Source organism: Anser cygnoides, chromosome 6, assembly GCF_040182565.1.
Source record: "Anser cygnoides isolate HZ-2024a breed goose chromosome 6, Taihu_goose_T2T_genome, whole genome shotgun sequence".
Taxonomy (NCBI): Eukaryota; Metazoa; Chordata; class Aves; order Anseriformes; family Anatidae; genus Anser; species Anser cygnoides.
The window spans coordinates 10,295,473-10,315,424 of record NC_089878.1 but is presented as its reverse complement, the minus strand read 5'-3'; the positions used below and the strand labels follow the sequence as shown (position 1 = coordinate 10,315,424).

Genomic DNA, 19,952 nt, shown 5'->3' with positions numbered 1-19,952 from the left:
CATTGCTGTCCCAGCCCCACCACTGCTGAGGCACTCAGTAGAGCAACGGGATCCCCCAGCAGGACCTGGTGCCTAACACTGCTCGATTTGGGGGAACCAGATCCCTTCTGAGGTCTAAGCCAGGACCTCTTGGTGCCCCCACGTCCACGCTCCTGGGAGTGATGCTCCAGCTCGTGGTGCGTGGTCCCCGGGGCTCCCTTTGGATTTATTTATTTAATTATTTATTTTGATTAAAAAATTGTGGGGGGAAATAACGTGCTAGTGATCCACCTCGCCACGGGCAGAGCAGAACCACAAGGGCTTTCCCGTGGGGAGCTGGGGCAAGGGAGCAAGGGTGCTGCCGCTGCTTCTTGGAAATAATTAACTAGCACAGCATGGGATGTAGATGGCGTTTAATTAATAATGAGGAAAATAATAATATGTGGCACGTATAGCGCTGCACTTGTTCCAAGCACTGTACAAACATTAACTACAGTAATTAAGCTGTAATTAATTAGAGTAACCGCTAATCACTGTAAATAATGATGCATCTGGAGGTAGCGAAAGGAGTCTGCGGGCTGAAAGCAAAGTTCTGGGTTTGGGAAGTGGCATCGAATATAAAATGGCACCTGTGGGGGGACCAAGTGCATGGAGGGGCCGGAGCTGGCGGCGGTGTGATGGGGAATCGGGGTCAGCAGAGTCACATACACCACAGATGGAGAATTTTGTTTTTAGCTTTTTTTTTTTTTTTTTTTTTTTGCTGGTTCATACACTTTATATTTAACAAAATAATTTTTTAATAATATAGTCTTTTACACATCAAATATTGTTTCTAGAACCCCCCATTTTTTTTTTTACAGAATAGTTTTTTTTTGTTTTTTGTTTTTTGTTTTTTCTCACTAGTTTCAGGCACACTATTGTTTGAAAATGAAGATGGGTAGTCACTGACAGGCAACAGCTTACAAATAAACGTGACGATGGCTTCGCTCATGGTGCTCTGCAGGGAGCAAATTCTCAGCAGCAGCACGGCCAGCACCGCCCTAGTGCTTGTCCTGTGCCAGCCGAGGACCTGCCCCCTGCCGAAACACAAAATGGGGAAGAAATAAAAGTATAAAGGCAGCGGTGCATCATCGATGAGTGTGCTGACTGGTTTCGGTGGAGGATGCCGTGGGCAGGATTTGCTGTCGTCGCCGCGCAGAGCAGGTGCTGGGCTGACATCTGGCCAAAATGATGGTGATGGGCAAAAAGCAGCAACCGGACCGTGGGTAGAGGAGGGACCCTGGTGGCTTTTCCCTCGCCGTACTGGCACGAAAGGGAACTGGTGCGTGAGGGTTTGGTCCCTGCTGCCCCAGGACATGGCCAGCGTGTCCCAGCCCTCCCATGCTTGTGGCTTTGGCTGCTCCCAGGAACACAGGTGGCTGTGCCCTGGCCCCCGAGGAGAGCCCCAGGCTCTCTCCACCACCCCAACGGGACATCACATCCAGAGATGAGCCAAGCCCCAACCCAAGCCCTCAAAACTCCCTTCCTGTGTAAGCTTGGCCCCAAATATCACAGGGAGAATAACTGGCCCAAGAGAAAGAGCTGGGGAGAAACCTCTCAAACCCAGGGGAGCGGCTGCTTTCCCGACGTCCTTGCAACAATGTTGGTGACCAGGTAGGAGTCCTCATCTGCCTTGTCCCCACGCGGTGGGGAAGGTGTAGCACAGGTACAGCTCACCTCGTGGCCATCCAACCTCATACCCATGCATCCATCTCCATCCTCCTGCAGGGCATCTTCCCGTTGTGTTTCTCAGCCCCATTCTCCCGTTTTGGTCTATGTTCCCCCCCGCCCCCGCTGTCATAGACACAATAGAAATTACCCATTGCTTCGCTCATAGCTGTATTGCCCCGACTGTCCCAGCTTAGGAAGAGGCTTAAAAAAAATCATAATAAATAAATCATGACAGCAAAAGAAATTAAGTAACCGTGAAAAAACGCGGTCCACTCTGTAGAAAGTGAGAGCAGTGGATGAACCGGTGCCTCGGAGGCGTCGCCAGTCAAAGAGCTTGCACAGAGTTTTTTTTTTTTTGTTTGTTTGTTTTGCTTTTTTTTTTTTTTTTCCTTTTTCCTCCCCAGATCTCACCGCCGAATCCCTCCCGAGCGCTGATGATTACCAAAGCGGAGCGGCTGCCCAGGTGCTGGAGGATACATGGGGTGTAAAGCAAGGGATGAGGGGGGGGACCCCCCCTCCCACGAGGAACCCCTCGGAGCCCCCGGGGGCTTTGCTGGTGACCCTGCTGCGGCCGGCGGGGGTGGGAAGCGCCGGGGGTTGTGCCGCTACAGCGCCTGCTTGCCCTGGCACTCGCGCTTGGAGCACTGCGCCGGCTTCCACCAGTCCCCGTTGTGGCAGTGGCAGATGTTGCAGTCGTCCACCTTCACCTCGATGCCAGCCGGGATGATGGTGGTTCCTGCAAAGCAGTTGGGACCTGCGAAAACACGTGGTAGAAATGAATACACTTTATCTTTTATATATAAAAAATTTAATTTTATTAAGTCGGGTATGACCTGGCATTTCATCCTGCCCAGAGGGCTGTGGCTGCCCCCTCCCTTAGGACTCCGGGGAGAAGCAGGCTTTTGCTCCAGCCAAGGAAATTCAGCATCAGGTGTTGAAAAAGTTAAGTGGTCATGGGAGATGGGGATGTTTTAAGGCTGCTTTCAGCCGGGGATTGCACCAGACAATCCCCAAAGGTCCCTCCAACCTCCGCTTCGGGGCCAGGAGTTACCAGCCACGGGCATTCAGGGAAACGGAAAGGCCAAACTCTGTATACACACACACACATAAAATCTCTGCGTGGCTTTTTTGGCACCCATGTGGCTGAGAAAATCTTCCAGCAAGGTCTGCAAGGCTGAAGGGGCAATAAGGGGTCGACAGGCACACGGCTGCCTTCCAGCAGTGGGGCAAGACCTGAGCTCTCTGCACGGCATCTCGGGGTTGCTTTTTTTACAGCAGATTTACACTGCCACCAGCCAACGACACCCAGGGGAATACGTGAGGGGAGGCTGAGGTCCCCAGATCCCCCATTTTGGGGACAAATCAATGGGGAAGGGAAAAATGCAGCTATTTGGGGTAAGTCAGAGGAACCGGAGGTGAGGAGGAGCTGTGGGGAACGAACAAAGCAGCACTGAGCACCCCCGGGCTGTCCCGATCAGGCCACCCGAGGGACCAGCTGTGGTCAGAGGCTGGAGAGAAAGGGAGAAGTACAGGAAGTGGGGTTGATTTTATTTTTCTCTTTTACCAAACGGGTGGAAACCTGGCTTTGGGCTCTACTGACAACTGCCTCCCTGGGAGATGCCTCGCTGCCTTCTCAGGATCATCCCTCTCTTTTATCAGGCCTCTGTTCTTTTAATTTAGGCCAACACATCACCGCTCCAGATGATTTTTTTTCTCTGCATGCTCTCTAAATAGCCACTGACAGTCACCAAACCGAAATGTTCTCCTCGGCACACCACAGCCAGCTGGCTGGAGCACTCTGCCTCCTCTCTCTCTGCTCTCCACCGCTCACCCAGAGCAAAACATTAAATTCCCACCGCCCCAAATCCAGCACCATCCCCGTCAGCCATCCCATTTTTACCCCTACCTGAACCTTTCCCACCTCGGATCCACAAGTGAGTCCTGGTTTTCCAAACCTGTTGGCAGCATCACACCCCGTGCTGAGGTACGAGGAAGATGCGCTCAGAGGGAAACTTGCTCTGCTGAAATGTAGTGGAAAATAACCCCCAGACATGTGGCATTTTCTATCTTTTTCTTGCAATGGCATGGTCACTGGCAAGTCTTTGAGCAATTCTGGGTTTTTATAGAGATGGCAGCTGCTCCACTGCCACAAAGACACCAAACAGCACTTGTGAACGTGACATCGAGGAGCTGCAGCCTGCAACGCCATGACCAGATTACATGGCACAAAATAAATTCAATATACATATTTTCACACTCTGCAGCAGATCTAACTGCCCCCCTTTAAGTTTTTCACTTTTTCTACCCCTCAGATCAACCTCCCAGCATGTCCAAGGCTCCGTGTCCCAAACCTGCTGACTGTGCCGAGCATTTCCCACCTTGTCTTGATATGGGTAAAAGCATCTGTGGCTCCGACTGCTATGGGAACAGCTCAGCAATCCCCCTTTTCCCTCGCTCAGGGAGACAGATGGGGGAAGTTTGCTGCTCCCACAGACAACGCAATGGTGAGATTTGCTTTGCTTAATATAATTAATACTCATAAAAGAGCACGGCACTCCGGGCTGTTTGCTAGAACAACTGGTGAGATTTTTACGGTGATACAGCACATGGGTCCTGGAGTTGCCTGGCAGCCGATTTTGCCATCCTTGGACATCAGACTGGACAGCCAGGGGATGGCACACGTTGTCTGCTGGGGTTTTCTGCTCCTCCAGGAGCCTCCCCAGCCCTTTGGAGAGATGAGGGCTGGCCCCAGGGGAATTTAGCATATTCAGCTGGTGGACATAGCATTCCCATAGCATTCAGGAACAGATACAGCTTGCAGGCATCCCCACGGACGCTCATTCAGATGAATGAGCCTTGATTAATTTGCTTTTGGAGCTCGACCACGAGTGCAATAAGGCATAGGAATTAACTGCTGGCAATTTGTGCTGAGCTCGAGCAACGTGGCCGGGTGCCCTCTGTGGGGGGAGGCAGGCAGCGTGCAGCCTGCACCAAGAGCATCCCCAGTTTGTGGTGTCTCCAGTGTGCTCCCATCATTGCTTGGCCAAAACCACCATGCACAAAGTGACGACTGGGTGGGACATGGGCCAGGAGCAATAAGAAAAGGCAGAGCCCCTCCGAAGCTGACCTTCAGTTTCTTTTCCCCCTTTCCTGCACTTTGCTTCTCACAAGACTGTGCTGCTCGCCTTTCTCTTGCACTGCCTATTTAGGAGAGATTTTCCCAGCCATCATTCACCTTGCTAGGTGCCTGAAGACACCTAAAAGTTATTTAATCTCTGCGTTAAAATTATATATATATATTTCTGCGGTATCCTTCTCTAATCTAAACCCGAATCGCTCACTCTAATAAAGCACTACATCAGGAAAAGGAGTGCATTAAAAAGGTGAAACTGAGCTGAAAAGTTAAATTCTGTGTCTCTTCCAGGCTGTCCCCATGAAGGGTTGCTCACAGCACGGGCAGAGGACCCAAATCTGAACCGGGATGTGCTCGGCCAACCCCGAGCATCTCCTGTGGTGGCATCTGAGGAATGCAGGGCAGGGACTTGAGTCCCCTGAATGATGACCCGTGTCCCAGTGATGCAGATGGATTTAATCCTCGCTGCTTTGCAACATGGTTAATTGTTACCCGCAGCTCATTATCAGTCTTAATCATTATCAGTCCCCCAAACAAATCACAGAATCACAGAATGGCCTGGGTTGAAAAGGACCTTAAAGATCATCTAGTTTCAACCCCCCTGCTCTGGGCAGGGTTGCCAACCTCTAGAGCAGGCTGCCCAGAGCCGCATCCAGCCTGGCCTTGAATGTCTCCAGGGATGGGGCGCCCACAACCTCCCTGGGCAACCTGTTCCAGTGCCTCACCACCCTCTGAGTGAAAAACGTTCTCCTAATTTCCAACCTAAAGTTCCCCTGCCTTAGTTTAAAACCACTCCCCCTTGTCCTAACACTACCAACACACGTAAACAGGCATTCCCCCTCCTGTTTATACGCTCCCTTCAAGTACTGGAAGGTCGCAATGAGGTCTCCCCGGAGCCCTCTCTTCTCCAAGCTAAACAAGCCCAGTTCCCTCAACCTTTCTGCATAGGAGAGGTGCTCCAGCCCTCTGATCATCTTAGTGGCTCTCCTCTGGACCCGTTCCAAGAGCTCCACGTTCTTCTTGTGCTGGGGCCCCCAGGCCTGCACGCAGTGCTCCAGGTGGGGTCTCACAAGAGCAGAGTAGAGGGGGACAATCCCCTCCCTCTCCCTGCTGGCCACCCCTTTTTTAATGCAGCCCAGGACACAGTTGGCCTTCCGGGCTGCAAGCATGCACTGCTGGCTCATGTCCAGCTTCTCGTCCAGCAGGACCCCCAAGTCCTTCTCTGCAGAGCTGCTCTCAAGTTCTTCTTCTCCCAGTCTGGATAAATACCTGGGATCGCCCCAGCCCAAGTGCAACAGCTTGCACTTGGCCTTGTTGAACTTCATTAGGTTCTCATGAGCCCTCTTCTCCAGCCTGTCCAGGTCGCTCTGGATGTCATCCCTTCCCTCTATTGGAAGCACGCACGACTTGTGCTCCCGAACCCTTGACCAGTCTCCCCAAGGATCTGAAGTCCTTCTTCATAGGCCTTAGAGGAGTTCTTCCTATTTCATCACTGCCTACCTGAAACAACAAAAGAGGATAATAATCCGAGGGCCATACTAGTGAAGGAAGTTTCTTCCTTACATCTTAAACCCGGGCCCCTGGGAAGCAGCAGACCTCCCTGTGTAGCGGGTCTGGTCTGCGCATCGGGTCCTCCACTACCTTCAGCAGTGAGTCGCCAACAACACTGACCCATCTTTTACTCTTTACTGAGGAAGTTTTAACACAGCGGGTAGTCTGATTGTACTTTGGTAACACCTCCACGTAGGAAGAACCGTCACCCTCACCATTGTCCAGTTGTCCTCGCAGAGCAGTGTACCTGTTCTGCAGGGGCAGCTGGGGAGGTAGGGCGATCACCGGGCACGTAATGTTTGTAACACCGAGCAGGGACCTTTTGCCATTGCTCCCTGTCCCCCAGTTCATCACCATCGCTGTTAGGGGAGCAGAGGAGGGGGGGTTCACCGCAGCAGGAGCTCTGTCTGCCTGCTGGTCCCATCCTGTTACCTGCTCACAAGGCAGCAGGGGGTGATGTGTTTCTTGTGGAGTCTCTGCTGGCTGCCTGAGCCTCAGGGCTGGTATTTGGGGTGTCTCAACCCGGTGTCCTTCTTTCAGGCCTGGCAGGGAGTTGCCCCACAGGTCTGTCTCCCGCTCGCACTCCCTGATAGCCCTCAACCTCTCCACCTCCTCCCTGAGCTCTGCCACCAGGCTGAGCAGGCCACCCACCTGCTCGCACCTCACACACACGGTGTCTCTGCCGCCCTCAGATGGCAGCGACAGGCCCAGGCACTCCCTGCGACCAGAGACCTGAACTGCCGCATTGTTGAGCGGGCACTCAGTCTGGGTCACCACAGACTTTCTAGAAAGAGTCTTCTGCCTAGAGGAGACCATGGAGGTTCAGCTAGGTAGACAGCCAGTAGACGAGCTGTTCTCCTAAGAGGGGAGGGAAGCTGTGCCCTGACTGAGGCGCCATGCCCTGCCTGAGGTGCCGTGCCCCTTGTCCGGCCGGGGCAGGGGCACTGCCAGCTCCCCTCGCGCCTCCTCAGCCTCCCTCACAGGGCTGCCGGGCCCTGGCGGCTCCCTCGGCCGCCTCGAGAGGCCTCGGTGCTGGAAAAAAAGCCCTGCCCGCCTCACAAGAGCGTGGCTTGAATTCTGGCCCCAGGGCATTGGCAGGAGCGCGTCCTCCTTCAGGGACGCATTTGGGATGTGACAAAATCCATTCACGCACCTTAGGGAACTGGAGCTCGGGAAGAGCAGGGCACCTCGTGTCCAAGCTCCCATCTCAGACAGCAGGGGAGCTACAGACCTCACACGGACCTCAAGGACAGGTTCATCTGTCCATCCACCTGTCTGCCCCCTCCCCCCCCCTTTACAAAATGCAGGTTGGTGTTTTCCAAGTCACCTACGGGGTACGCGCACTGAAGTCCTATTCATTTTGAAAGACTCTGGGTGTGCAAATACCTCAATCGGCACTGAAAATTACAGCTTTTGTTAAAAAAAGGCAGATGCAAAGGAAGAGCCTGTACTTATAAAGCACCTTCAGGCCTTTTCGGAGTCAGATTTTTTAGAAGGAAACAAGCAACACCTCAGATAGTGCAACCACCACCTCTTAACTGAGGTTTCAGCAGTTACCTGGCCAAACGAGAAGGATTATCTCTTTAAAATCTCTTTGCAGACAGCATAGAGCTTTGGGGGAATACAATAGTTTTTTAAAAATATAGGTAGATTTTAATGGCAGGCAATGAAAGCCACTCCTAGGTCATGCTAACCTTTCAGGGAAGTAATAGGCTTTTAAAAACTTGTCTAAATGGGTATTTCCCCAAATGAACTCCAGCTGCTCTGAAGGTACATTAATTCTTTTAATGGATCCAACATGGCAAATCATTTTTTTTTTTTTTTTGGTGGGAGGGGGGGCCGGTATAAAAGGGATTAATTTAAAATAAATCTATGAATAAAACTACCATTAAGGTACTGCCTCGTTAGCCCTGCCCACATAATAGTGCTGGGGCACCCATTCACCTGCTGGGGCAGGGATCAGGGGCTTCTGCAGGCAGTAAGAGCTCCTTGAGCACAGAGATGCAATGCGAAGCCCTCGTCTACTGAAGGAGGTGGCCAAATAGCCATCAATTCCCCAAGTTCTGGGTCTGTGCTCTCCGCCAGGGTGTCTCCATTCAAAGGCGAAGGTTAACAGCAAAAGTAGAACAGCCGGGACATTTTCGCTGGTCCTCTGAGGTTTTTTAGCCAACTTCCTCACCTCTTAGCTGTGCTCCGTGTGAAAATTTAATCATTTTTACAGCCCATTTTAACATTTTTATCTCTTTTTTTTTCTGTGGAAAAAAAACCCCGCATTTGATGTAAGAATTAAAACGGTATTTCACCCCTAACTGCAATCACAGATGATGTACGGAAGCAAGCTGGCTGCATGTCAAATCAATGTAAAGCCAGAATTGGGTATAACTTGGTCACTACAGCTGTGTAACATGCTTTATGCTTTTTTTTTTTTTTTCCGTATCGGTCATAAAAGTAGGCGGAAACTGTGACTGTGCTGATTTTGTATAAAACAAGCCTTCTAGTATGTGAAGCAGCAGGGAAAGAGGAAATGGGATTAGTACATACGCATTTGGGTGGTGCATTTAATGTGCAATCTAGTGAAAAATAAGAGAAAATAAAGACGGATGCTCACTGGGCAGCACCTTTATGAGAAACATGCTCTGATCCCCTCTGCTGGGACCCACACGGATGCCTCCAGCAGCTGCAGGAGCAGCTTTGATCCACGTTTCCGTCCCCTGGTTTCCCTCTTCTGAGGGCCCATTATGCTACCTGAATTTAATGGTATCCATGGCACTTGCACAATGCTTTCTAATGGGGCCGTGCAAAGAGTCAGGTTGCTAATAAAATAAAATGAGCAGTGCTGGTTTTGCATGTGAATGGTTGCATTTAACTAAACCATCAAATGGAAAGGGATCGTACTTGCCGTCGCTAATAATTCCGGGTGCCACTACAAATGCATTACCACAATCTGTGTGGGCTCTTACACTCAGGCGGATGCCGGGTGACATTATTCTGATGTGACAGGGCGGGAGAGCTATTTTGCATGGCAAGGTAGCAACTAGGAATGATGAAAGTCTGGGGAAAATTTATGGTGGGTACATGCGATTCTCCAACACCCCCCCAAATTTTCAGACTGCTTCATTACCCCTCACGCTGCCAGTCTATTTCAATTAGGTGTCACTGGGTAAAGCTATTTTTTATTCTCCGGTCTTGGTGGCACCACTGTTGAGCAGCTTATGACCTTTTTCCACCACTCCTAGAGTTGCATGGAGAAGACCTGGGGTGATGCTGCCCAAGTAGGAGTGGGGGGGCACAGCTGTGGGCACCCACCCCCTCGTGTGGATAGACAGCACCCAAAACCCAGCAGATTCACCTCACCAGCAGGGTTTTTCTGGGGGATTTAGGCTGGCCATCACCTTACGTTGGCATTACAGGGCCCGTTATGGGCAGGGGAGAGGTGGCAATACGCTGAACCAGGACCCCAGAAGGAAATCCCACAGGCATCACTTCAAAAGTTGCTCCTGCCTTGCTCCGTCTTGCCTTCCTTTTTGCCTCCAGAAACTTATTTAAAAGCCAGAAGTGGGATTTAGACGTTAGAACAGCTACTGACCTGATACGAGCTAATGATTTTACAAAATGCCTAAAAAATGTCTTACTTTAAAAGATTGATGTTTCCTATTGTATTTTTTCAATGCCAATTAATTACTTAATTCATTAGCAATGTAACACAAGAATAGTCTTTGAAAATCCAGTGCTTTGTGTAGATGCCTTTAATTATGGATAATTAAATACTGTGGAAGGACCTGATTATACCTCTGAGCATTTTCTAATCTGTAAAATGAAACACGGTCTTGTACTCTTCAATGCACGTAGCGAAAGCTGAGCTCGACAACCACATGCAGGAATATTAGGGGAAAAAAATAAAAATGAAGCCCAAAATTTAGATCAGAGGAAGGTTTTCTCAACTAAAGGAGAAGTTGCTGTGGAAGATCGAGGAATTTTGGCACCCGTCTCTGCACGGGGCTTTCCACCACCCATGCCTTGCTGGGAAATTGTTATTTCCTTATTATACTCCTTATTTACACCTTATTTACACCTTTACTCCTTATTTTACATTTTTATTTACTCCTTATTTACACCACGGCCAATTCCTGCCCCTGCGGCCGAAAAGCAACAGATTTCCTTCTCCCTTAATTAAAAGCCACTGATGACGATGGTGGTGAGGGAGCATATAGGTTTGAGGTGAGGTGAGGTTTGGTCCCTGAAAAATTCAGCCTGCCAGGCTCACCACTGCTCTGACCTTACCATCTGGGAACGTTTTGGCCATTCGGAGCTTATGTGGGGAATTTTGCTCTTTTTTTTTTTTTTTCCCCAGCAGGTTGGTGGAAAGCTGATGATACCAGGCTGAAGCACCTGCAGAGCTGTTTTGCTGCAAACTGCCCCTTGTGCAAGCGCTCTGCAGTGGAGAAAAGCCAGATCCTCACCGTGTACATGGTGGTACGAGTGAAATTGCTGACTGCTGGTCTCACGTGCATAAGTACCGTGGTTGTAGCACACGAACTAACACCATAACCTCTCCTGGAAAGCATTACAGGGAGGATAAGCCTCATTTACACTCACTGAAAGGGGGGCTTTAGAGTAGCCAGCTCTCAGGCTGTGCTCCTTGAGCACCACCTTGATGTTCGGCACGGAAGAGCTCTCCAACACCGATCTAGCTTGACGCTGGACCCATCTCATCATCGGGACACGTCCCTGCTCCTCCTGGGTGGGTGTTGGGGTCCTGCTCCTTCTGCTCCAGCACCCGAGGGTTCAGCACTGCAAGGGGGACACACGTGTGAATGTCCTCAAAATGAGCACTGCTCGTCAGTCTGCTGCAGGGCCATCTGCTCCACCTCACCCTGGCACCCAAGGGGCACCTCCTTCGGGTGCCACATCCCCATAGGGACTCGTGCTTCATCCCCAGGGGACATCACAGCATCCCTGACCTGAGCCTGGAGCAGTGCGTTCACTCTCTCAGGGGTAGCCATGAAAAAATGTGGTTTCTGTGCAAAAATATAGCAAATTAGTTATTAATACTGCAGACAGATTCCCATTTTTAATCAGTTTCCCAAGTCCTTAGAAATTACTGCTCGACGGTTTCTGTAATACATTTCTTTTTTTGTTTGACACAGCTTGAAAAGTGACCAAAAATTATCTCCTCATAGCACGGGGAGGGCACAGGAGCCTTGCGCACACTGACCACAGCGCGTCAAACAGAAGCCGGATAAATGTATCCGTTAATTGGCATTAATTGCAGCCCGATGAGCAGGGTGGTGATTGCTGTGCTGCCGGCACGGGGCCGGTGCCCGGGAGATGAGGGCTGACGCAGGGAGATGCTGCACAAGTGCAGGTGAGTAATCCACATGCACGAGGAGCCCCTTGCATGTCAGCGGTGGCTGGGATCTCAGCGAGGCTCTTCTGGGCAGCACACCCCATGGCTCCTCGGCGCTAATGAAGTCGGAGCCTTGCAGATGAAAGCTCCAATGCTGCACGGTGGCTGTGTGAAGTTCCTTAGAGGCAGACCGAGGAGCTGCTGGGGATTTACCTGCTCCCGGGGCGGCGTGAAGGAAGGATGGTGTGTTGGTTCCCAAGGCAGAAACCACAAACCAGAGGGATGCGCTGACCTGTGCCGATGAGATGCAGGAGAAATGCTGCAGTATGGAACAAGGACTCTTGTATCTGCCTCTCCTGACATTTCCCGGGTGCTGTAATTAGGCGAGGCAGAGCAATTAAAAGTGCAAGTTGTCCCTTGTGAGTAGCAGAGCCTGCGGGCCTGATCCTGCGAGGTGCAGAGGGTTTCTTGGGAAGCTCTGGGTGCCTTCAGCTCTCTCCAGCCAGGCGTGGATGGTGGCAACCCCTCCATGGAGTCCATCCTGGACCTCACGACTTACCCCAGCGAGGGCGACAGCCCAGTGGGAAGGATGTTTCGTGCCACAGTCGGAGTTTTGAGAACTCTGCTAGTCCTTTCCCACTTGTTTTACCCCCCAAAATAAATTCAGAGCTGGTTCTCTAAAATAATCCGTCAGGCAAAAAGCCCCTGCATCTTCCTCTTCATTTGATATTTCTTAATTAAAAAATGTCTATATGCAAGATCATGCCACCCTCCCAGGTTAGAGCCAGTGCATTTTGAAAGCATTGAAATGGGGCATCTGATCATTCCAAGCTTTTTTTTTTTCCATCTTTTTTTTTTTTTTAAGGTAGGAACAGCCAGTTTGCAATAACTGGCCTTTTTCCAAGGAACACGGCTGTGAGTCAGCAGTTTCTGACCAGCACATCCCCATCCTCTTCAAATGCTCTCGACCAGCTACGGTGAAAAAAAGTCTGAGCTTTGAAGAGTCTTGGAGAAGTCTGTGTGCACCCTCACGCAGACCACTTCTCACGATCTAGCCCTGTGCAGGACACCGGTGCTTTTATTTGTGGTACCTCACCTCCTGCTCCCTTTATGCTCAGAACTGTGAGCTTCTCTACCAGCACAAAACTGCTGCCACAACATGCTCTTAACTGGGACGAAACCATGGCTTATTCTATATGTAAATGAGATACATCACTTTACATCAGTTGTGGGACTGGAACATATCTAGTTTTTTTTTTCCTAATCTCCTTGTTGAATTCCTTGTGGCAATTCCAGTTGCAGAAATGGGTGCAAGTGGAATATGTACATCCTAGAGTTTATCTGAAAAGAATAAACCTGGTGAGTCCCCATGCACAAGGAATACATTGTTCACGTAGCATAGGATGCATGTGATGAGGCTGTAGGGGCTCTGGGGTATCTAAGGGAAGACTTGGCTGCCTTTCCACATTCCTAGGAGATGAAATCTAACTTTTATTCGACATCTTTTGCACAAGAATAAGGTTTAATCATGTATTTGATGGGATGACATCTGGAATTTGTGCTGGTTGGTACATTGGTCATACACAGGGCAGGTTTCACTGTTTTTGCTCTATGGGACTGGCAGTGTTTGGTGCTTTCCGAGCTGTTTTTACTGCGGCTCAGATGTGCCAGCAGCTACGTGGTGCTGATGATCAGGGTGCCACGGTGAACTTCCCAGCCCTTGTTTTGCTGTATCAGCAGGGCCAGAGACACCGAGGAACCAAGACAGACTAACAAAACCAGCCACAGCAGAGAAGGCAACGTCCTCTCCTCTTTTCTACTGGGCTTTTATTTGCTGATGATGAAGCCTAAGCTCTTCAATCTTAGGTACTAATTCAGATCAACATTGCAGATGGGTTTTCCAAACAGAAACAGAAAAAAAAAAAAAAAAAAACAAAAAAAACCACCACAACAAATTACCCCCCAGCCAGCGAAGCTCTTTGCAACCTGCCCTGTCCAGGAGATGTACTCTGCCAGAAAATCAGGGGTAGAGATGAAAAAAAATGCACCGTAAAAATATTTTCTAATCTCTCCAGACAAACTGGCTGGTGAGATTGCAAGTGTAACAGGCTAGGATGATGTGCAAATATGCAGTAATATCCAGAATGAGATTGCTGTGCTGATTTCCTTCGCAAAGGTGTGCAGGGGTAGGAGAGACAGACGTCTGGGACTGAGATGAGGAACCCTATCGAAGAAGCAGAGGGGATGGAGAAAGCTAAAAAAGGTGGGGGGAAGGAGAGGAAGCAGGAGAAGAAAACTTCTAAGTGCCTTTTTTTAATTCTAAGTTTTCTCAGACTTGCTTAGCTCTAATCTTTAATTCATATTTTCATTACAGTCTCTTTGCTCTGTAAAGTCTGCATTTCATGTAAAAGGAGCAGCTCAAACATCAATTATTTGACATAAGTCAACCCCTTGTTAAAGTCCTCTACTCTACATATATGTTGGCTCCAATAAAAGAAGCATTAAACATTCATTAAATTAGAAATACATGAAGACAGTGTCTGCCACTCTTCCCATACAGATATGCTTAATAATCCCAACCTTCGAGAGGAACAGAAGCAAACCCATCTCTAATCCTTTCAGAAAGCCTGACCATGCAAAACACCCCAGCCTCCTGCAATTTGCCTGTGAGTCACCCAGAGATATTAGCTCTTGCAGGTCAGATCCTCAGTGGGAGTAAATCTGAGCAAACCAACGCTGCTGGCATTACACCAAGTGACACGGACTCACGAATTGGCTCCAGGTTTCTCTTGCAGCAAAGTGGTTTACAGCAATGTAATTGGATAAAAATGTCGCTTTTGGTCTTTTACATTGCACGAAGAATCTGATTATGTGGGGGACAGCAACAACCACCCCTGTTTGAATTTCAGTACTGCCTGGGCTGCTTATGTTCTGCAAAAGGAACCTGGTTTCCCAACAGGAATCTAGGAACTTTTTCACCAAAAAAATCCAAGCCCACCCCCTCCTCTATAAAATGCTACTGTGACAACAGTGGATCTGGAACCACTTCTGCCATTGACTTGTGCACACAGATTTCAGCAACATTTTCCCAACGGGAAACAATCCCCAGTAAGCAAATGCTTCTTTATAAGTATCTCCAAGTTTAAAGACCAACGCAGACCACACATAACATGTTTCCAACACCTCCATGAGCTGTGTCCTTTTAATGAGAGCTTCGGAGCAAGTCCCATCCAGCAAATGATTTCTCGTAATCCTCCCCAAACCTTCTCTTCAGGGTGATGGTAGACATTCATTTAAAGCTCTTCTGGGGCATGGAAACATGGTTAGGACCTCGGGTACACATTCAGGATGGTGGCTTTCAGCTCCTGCCTGGCAGAGTCTTCTCCTGCCTTTAATATGTAAATGATCCTTTTCTTGCTTCCTGGGCAAAGGAAAAGGCCACATACACTTGGGAAGCACTTAGCTGACCTGTAAGCTCACAGATGAACATTTTGGGTCGCAATGGGCCGTCCTCTTGCCGGCTCCCCACCGCAGCACTCCGTCCACCAGGCTTTTCCTGGCAGTGTCCCAGTCACTCTCATGATATGCAGTCCCACAGCTTCTGCTTCGTGTGAGCACTGAGCTGTGCGGTGGAGTTAATCACGTTTACCGCCGGTCAGTTCATGTCTTTTTTATTCTCTAAAGGCCTTTCCACTCCCTCCCCTCTTATAGTTTCTCCTTCTTCTATGCTTTAGGAGGTGGTAAATTCAACCCAGCCCTGCTTGATTCTACCCAGCACCGGGATGGCTCATTTTGGAAGATTTACTTGTATAGCTTTCCAAAGCTTCTCACCAGTATCAGATGACTTCCAACAGCTGGGTCCACAGGGAGCAGGTCATAGTCCTGATTCAGCAGCATATTTAAGCATCCACGTGAGATTTCCAAAAGCAGCAGAAGGGTTTACAGATTCCTATGCACCTAACTCTCATCAGAAAATTCGGCATCTACCAGCCTTTAACCAGTTGGCCTGAAGTAATGGAGGTGAACAAGCTCCGCTGAAAATCTATTTCAGTGAAATAACATCTTTTTAAAGGAACAGTAGAGCAAGTACTGAAGTATTTTGTTGGGTCAGTGGTGGCTTGGCCCAAATATACAGCCTTGTTTTCAGTCTTGATCTTTTACCAGCTTTTAAATCAATCCCTTTCTTCCTCGGTTGGTAATCAAATCACTCCTTTAATTGAGCTAACACGGCACCGCAGTTTATACTCCTGCTGGTAAACACAAAGAACATTAGCTGACAAACAATCAAAAACGCATCCTTTGTAGTCTCAGGAATTTTCTTCTGTGTTCAGTCTTCCATAAGCATTGATTTTCATAGCCAGGCATGAAACCTTGATGTACCGGGCTCTGCCATCGCAATGTTAAGGCCGCTTCTACATGTGCTGCAGAAAACAGGAGACTCCTGATTTGGGATGGTGTCCAAAATGGGAGAAGACTCCCGATCTGGGCTGGCATCTTTTCGTCAGCACAAAAGGAGTCAGCTGTGGAACAACCACCGGCCCCCATGCCCTGGGTGAACGCTGCGTGACGAGGAGCAGATCCTTCCTGTGGCCCCTCAGCGTGCCGTCCGAAAGGGCTGCTGGCCGTGGGGGCAACTGAGTACCCAAAAAGCTGGCTGGCTGCCATCAATTCTTCATCCACCAAGAGCAAAGGGTGACGTGGCTATGCTACGCTACTGGTTTCGGTCTCCCCGACCTACGAAGAGGGTTGTGGAGTCCAGCAAAGTCCAGCATGGGAGATACGTCTTCTTCTTGGCCGGTCACACTCAACTTGCATTTGCACAATCAATCAGCATATTGCATAGACTTTGACTGAAGGGGTTTTAAATCCTAAAATCTGGCCATTTCAGGACTTCCTGAAATAAATTAGAAGAGGAATTTTATTTAGTTTTTTTCTTTTTTTTCTAAAGGAATTTCCCCATGGCTTCAAACCACTGCTTTCCATAAAGTAAATGAATATGAAGTCTTCTCGTGTCGTCTTGCCACATTTTCTGTGTTGTCTTTATTCTGCAACAGTTGTATATAATCAAATGGCAGACAAAACATCCTCTCCCCAAAACCTTCATTTTTTTCCTCACACTTTTAATTTTTTTCCTCATCTCATTGACTTTTTTTGGGTCAATAATCATGTTAGAAGCAGATGCTTTCCAAAACAATGACCTGGAGAGTCAGTGATCCACATCTTGCAGATAAAGAACAAGCAATATTTATGCAGTAAAGCACAGGTAACTTAATAGCCAGGCACTGGATTATATGGTATTAAAATCTTGGCATATTTCAAGATATCCAATAATTTGGAACAATAAAGACCACATGGGAAAGTTCTTTCTGTCAATACTGGTTAACGACTTGCACTGTTAATCCATTACTCTAACCTATAATACAGTAAGCAATTTACATTTATATGGAGCCTTTTGTCCCCCAAAATCACAAAGGGCTTTGCAAAATTAACACTCCCGCAGCACAATACCTGGGCCCTGATTGGGTTGTCTTGCTGATTCAGAAGGAAGAGCCCTGAGCATTGACTGAACGGCAACATCTCCATTTATTTTGGTGAAGGAAACGCTGCCCCTGGCTTTGTTGGGCTGGGAAACTCCTTGGGGGATGCTCTGGGCAAAATACACCGTGGTACAGAAGGAACAGGCTGGGGCGCTGAATGCTGATTTCAAATTAACTTGAGCTGAGAAATAATGAGCAGCGAGTTTATATTCTCAGCAAATTAAGAGAGAAGCTTAGGTAAAATATGGCTTTATGCGCTTGGAAATAAATTATTATATGCATGGAAATAAATTATTATTTACTTGGTTTTGTGCTCATGCCCTCAAATATGAAGATGTTTGTATGGAATTATTAATATTTATAGCACATTATAATAAATACTCATAACAGCTTTGCCTGAATACTTGCTGTTTTCCCAAGGTAAAGTCTACTGAAGGTCAAACGGGTCTTTTACTTGTGTGTGGAGGGCAGGGCCAGACTCTTTACTTTGAAATCTGGATCAACTGTGGTAATTTAGAACTTTAATTAAAGACTCGGTGACAGATTATCTACGAGACGTCTTCCTGCTGCCCACTATTTCATCATGAATGCCTCCAGAAGCCAGTGCTAAACTGAGTAAGCACACTTGCCAGGAAGTATTTCACCACAGACATGTTAGCTTTTATCTGTCTTGTTGTGTAACAAATTCTTTTGTTGAGGGTTGGTGGCAACAAAAATTAAATTAAGAGCAAAACCAGACCCCCAAACAGAGATTTATAACGCTTCTTCTGTTCATCCCTCAAGAAAATGAAAGTGCCAAGGCAAAGTCTAATATTTTAGCAATTGCATTAATGTATGTGTAAATGGGCAAAGGCGCCTTTGAAACGTGCTGAAAAGAATTTCACACTTCAGAGAGGGGAAAGAAGTTAACAATTCTATTGTGGCTTTTATTGGAATTTTAAAATTAATTTCCCCAACACAGCTGTGCCATAAAAATCCCCCACGATGATGAAGTTTTGCTAATGTCAGGATTATTTTTGGATGCAATGCCGAGGGAGCGCTTTGCAGAATCTGGAGAGGGTGGGACCCAGGGGATGGGTCCACCTGGGCATGCCTACAGCCCTAGGTGCAGGAGGATGGGACCTCGTGGGGGATTTCTGCTCAGAAAGGCTTCGGTGGGAGCGGGGTGGATGGATGATCTTGCCCAACTGCTAGAGAGCCTGGGGGCAGGAGGGATGGCACAGCCCACGGCAGCCCCCAGCTTGACTTTAACAGTAGTAGGCAAGTTCTGGGTCCCGTGGAGGAGAGAGTTAACAGGAGCTGACACGCTTTTGTCTGGAGAGGCCACAATGACTAGAAATAACAACTCTGGGCCATGATTCTGCGGTCTGTCACTACCAGGAAACGTGAAATCCAGTGACCTTTCATCTCCACGACAGAAATGCTGCGCAGCACCTGGAGCCATCGCCCTTAAAACACGCTCTGACAACCCAAGGATGATGGGCCACGAAGGAGGAAATGTCCTCTCCTTCCCTCACCCCCAAATTTTGGCCTTCCCATAAACTCGGCTTGCTCTGCGTGCAGTGCGGGTCCCGTGCCCAGCAGAGCCAGCATTGCACGAGCCATGTGCATTTAGCAAAGCACGAGGTAACAATTCCATTTCTTTTGACACTAAGGAATAAATCTCCAAAGCCGCTTGTTCAGACTGCTCCTAAACGATGGTAGAGGGAGGGAAATTGATATTGGCTTTTTATGAATCTTCAGGTCAGGTACGTTAGAATCAACAGATTTTTGCATTAACCTCACTGCTTCACAGCACTTTTGCCCTTGGCAAGACATAATTAAGAAAGGCATGAAAATCTATCTGAATGTATCGAGAGGAAATTATTCTCCAGTTAATGGCAGCAACAGCTAAGCAAGCAGGCAAACCACGCTGCTAGCAGAGCGCAGCAAATGATGCAGGGCTGTGTTTTAAACCAAAACAAGGATTTTCCTCACCACAATTTCAAGGAGCAGCTTTTGAAACGAGGATTTGTAGTACATGTTGTTCTGGGGATTAACTTTTTTTTCCCCCAACAGCTGTAGCCCTTGAGCTCTTCTCTCTGCCGATCTAAAAGGATGACCACAGGGACTGAGACTAAGCTAAAATCTTTTCATCACACCGAGACGTGGCACTGTAATGTCTTCACTGCTTTGGTAGAAAGAAAAAGCTACTGGATGGAAGGAAAAAAAAAGAAAAAAAAAAAACAAATTACAAAAAAGAGGGATTTCGGTCATTTAAGTGGGACTGTCAGCTTGTGTTACCTTCATGCATTTGTGAAACTGAACTTTAATTGACTGGCTGCGGTGGAGAGCTGAGAGATAAAATCATGGTCTCAAGATGAGCAGACAGCTTAAAATGTTGTGATCCTCATTCATTAGGATGTGTCAGAGGGGTTGGGAGGGGAAGAGGCACAGCAATGTCTGTTATTCTTTCACATGAAGTTACCAAAATATTAGAGGGAAGCAAAGGCTGGCTCCACTCTCGAAGCTACATCCAAGAAGAATAAAAAAAATTTGCTCATCTGGTTCCCTGTGACAACCAAGACTATCTTGGCGCCTACTTTTTTCTATCACTTTGCATATTATCTCATTCTATTTGTGAAGGATATAGTCAAAATTACAAGCATTAGCCAAATATCAGCCAGTCAGCACGGACTGCAGCAGGAGGAGCTGA

The 19,952-nt window shown here is 48.3% G+C and overlaps 1 protein-coding gene across 6 annotated transcripts in view; it reads right to left on the bottom strand.

The window, feature by feature from the left end:
- VWC2L (von Willebrand factor C domain containing 2 like) overlaps window positions 1–19,952 on the bottom strand; it is a 41,869-nt gene continuing 21,917 nt past the window's right edge. Inside the window, exons 3-4 of one of the 6 annotated variants that reach the window (XR_010832217.1) lie at window positions 14,904–16,614; window positions 2–2,443 (exon numbers count right to left, since the gene is read on the bottom strand). Coding sequence is in view for 4 of the 6 variants with exons in the window: in XM_066999188.1 (XP_066855289.1) it covers window positions 2,295–2,443 (149 nt within the window). In the remaining 2 variants the exon portion in view is untranslated. Of the gene's footprint in view, window positions 2,444–6,091; window positions 6,323–12,734; window positions 16,615–19,952 lie in introns of those variants that run through there. The other 5 variants (XR_010832218.1, XM_066999191.1, XM_066999188.1 and 2 more) reach the window with 5 other exon arrangements.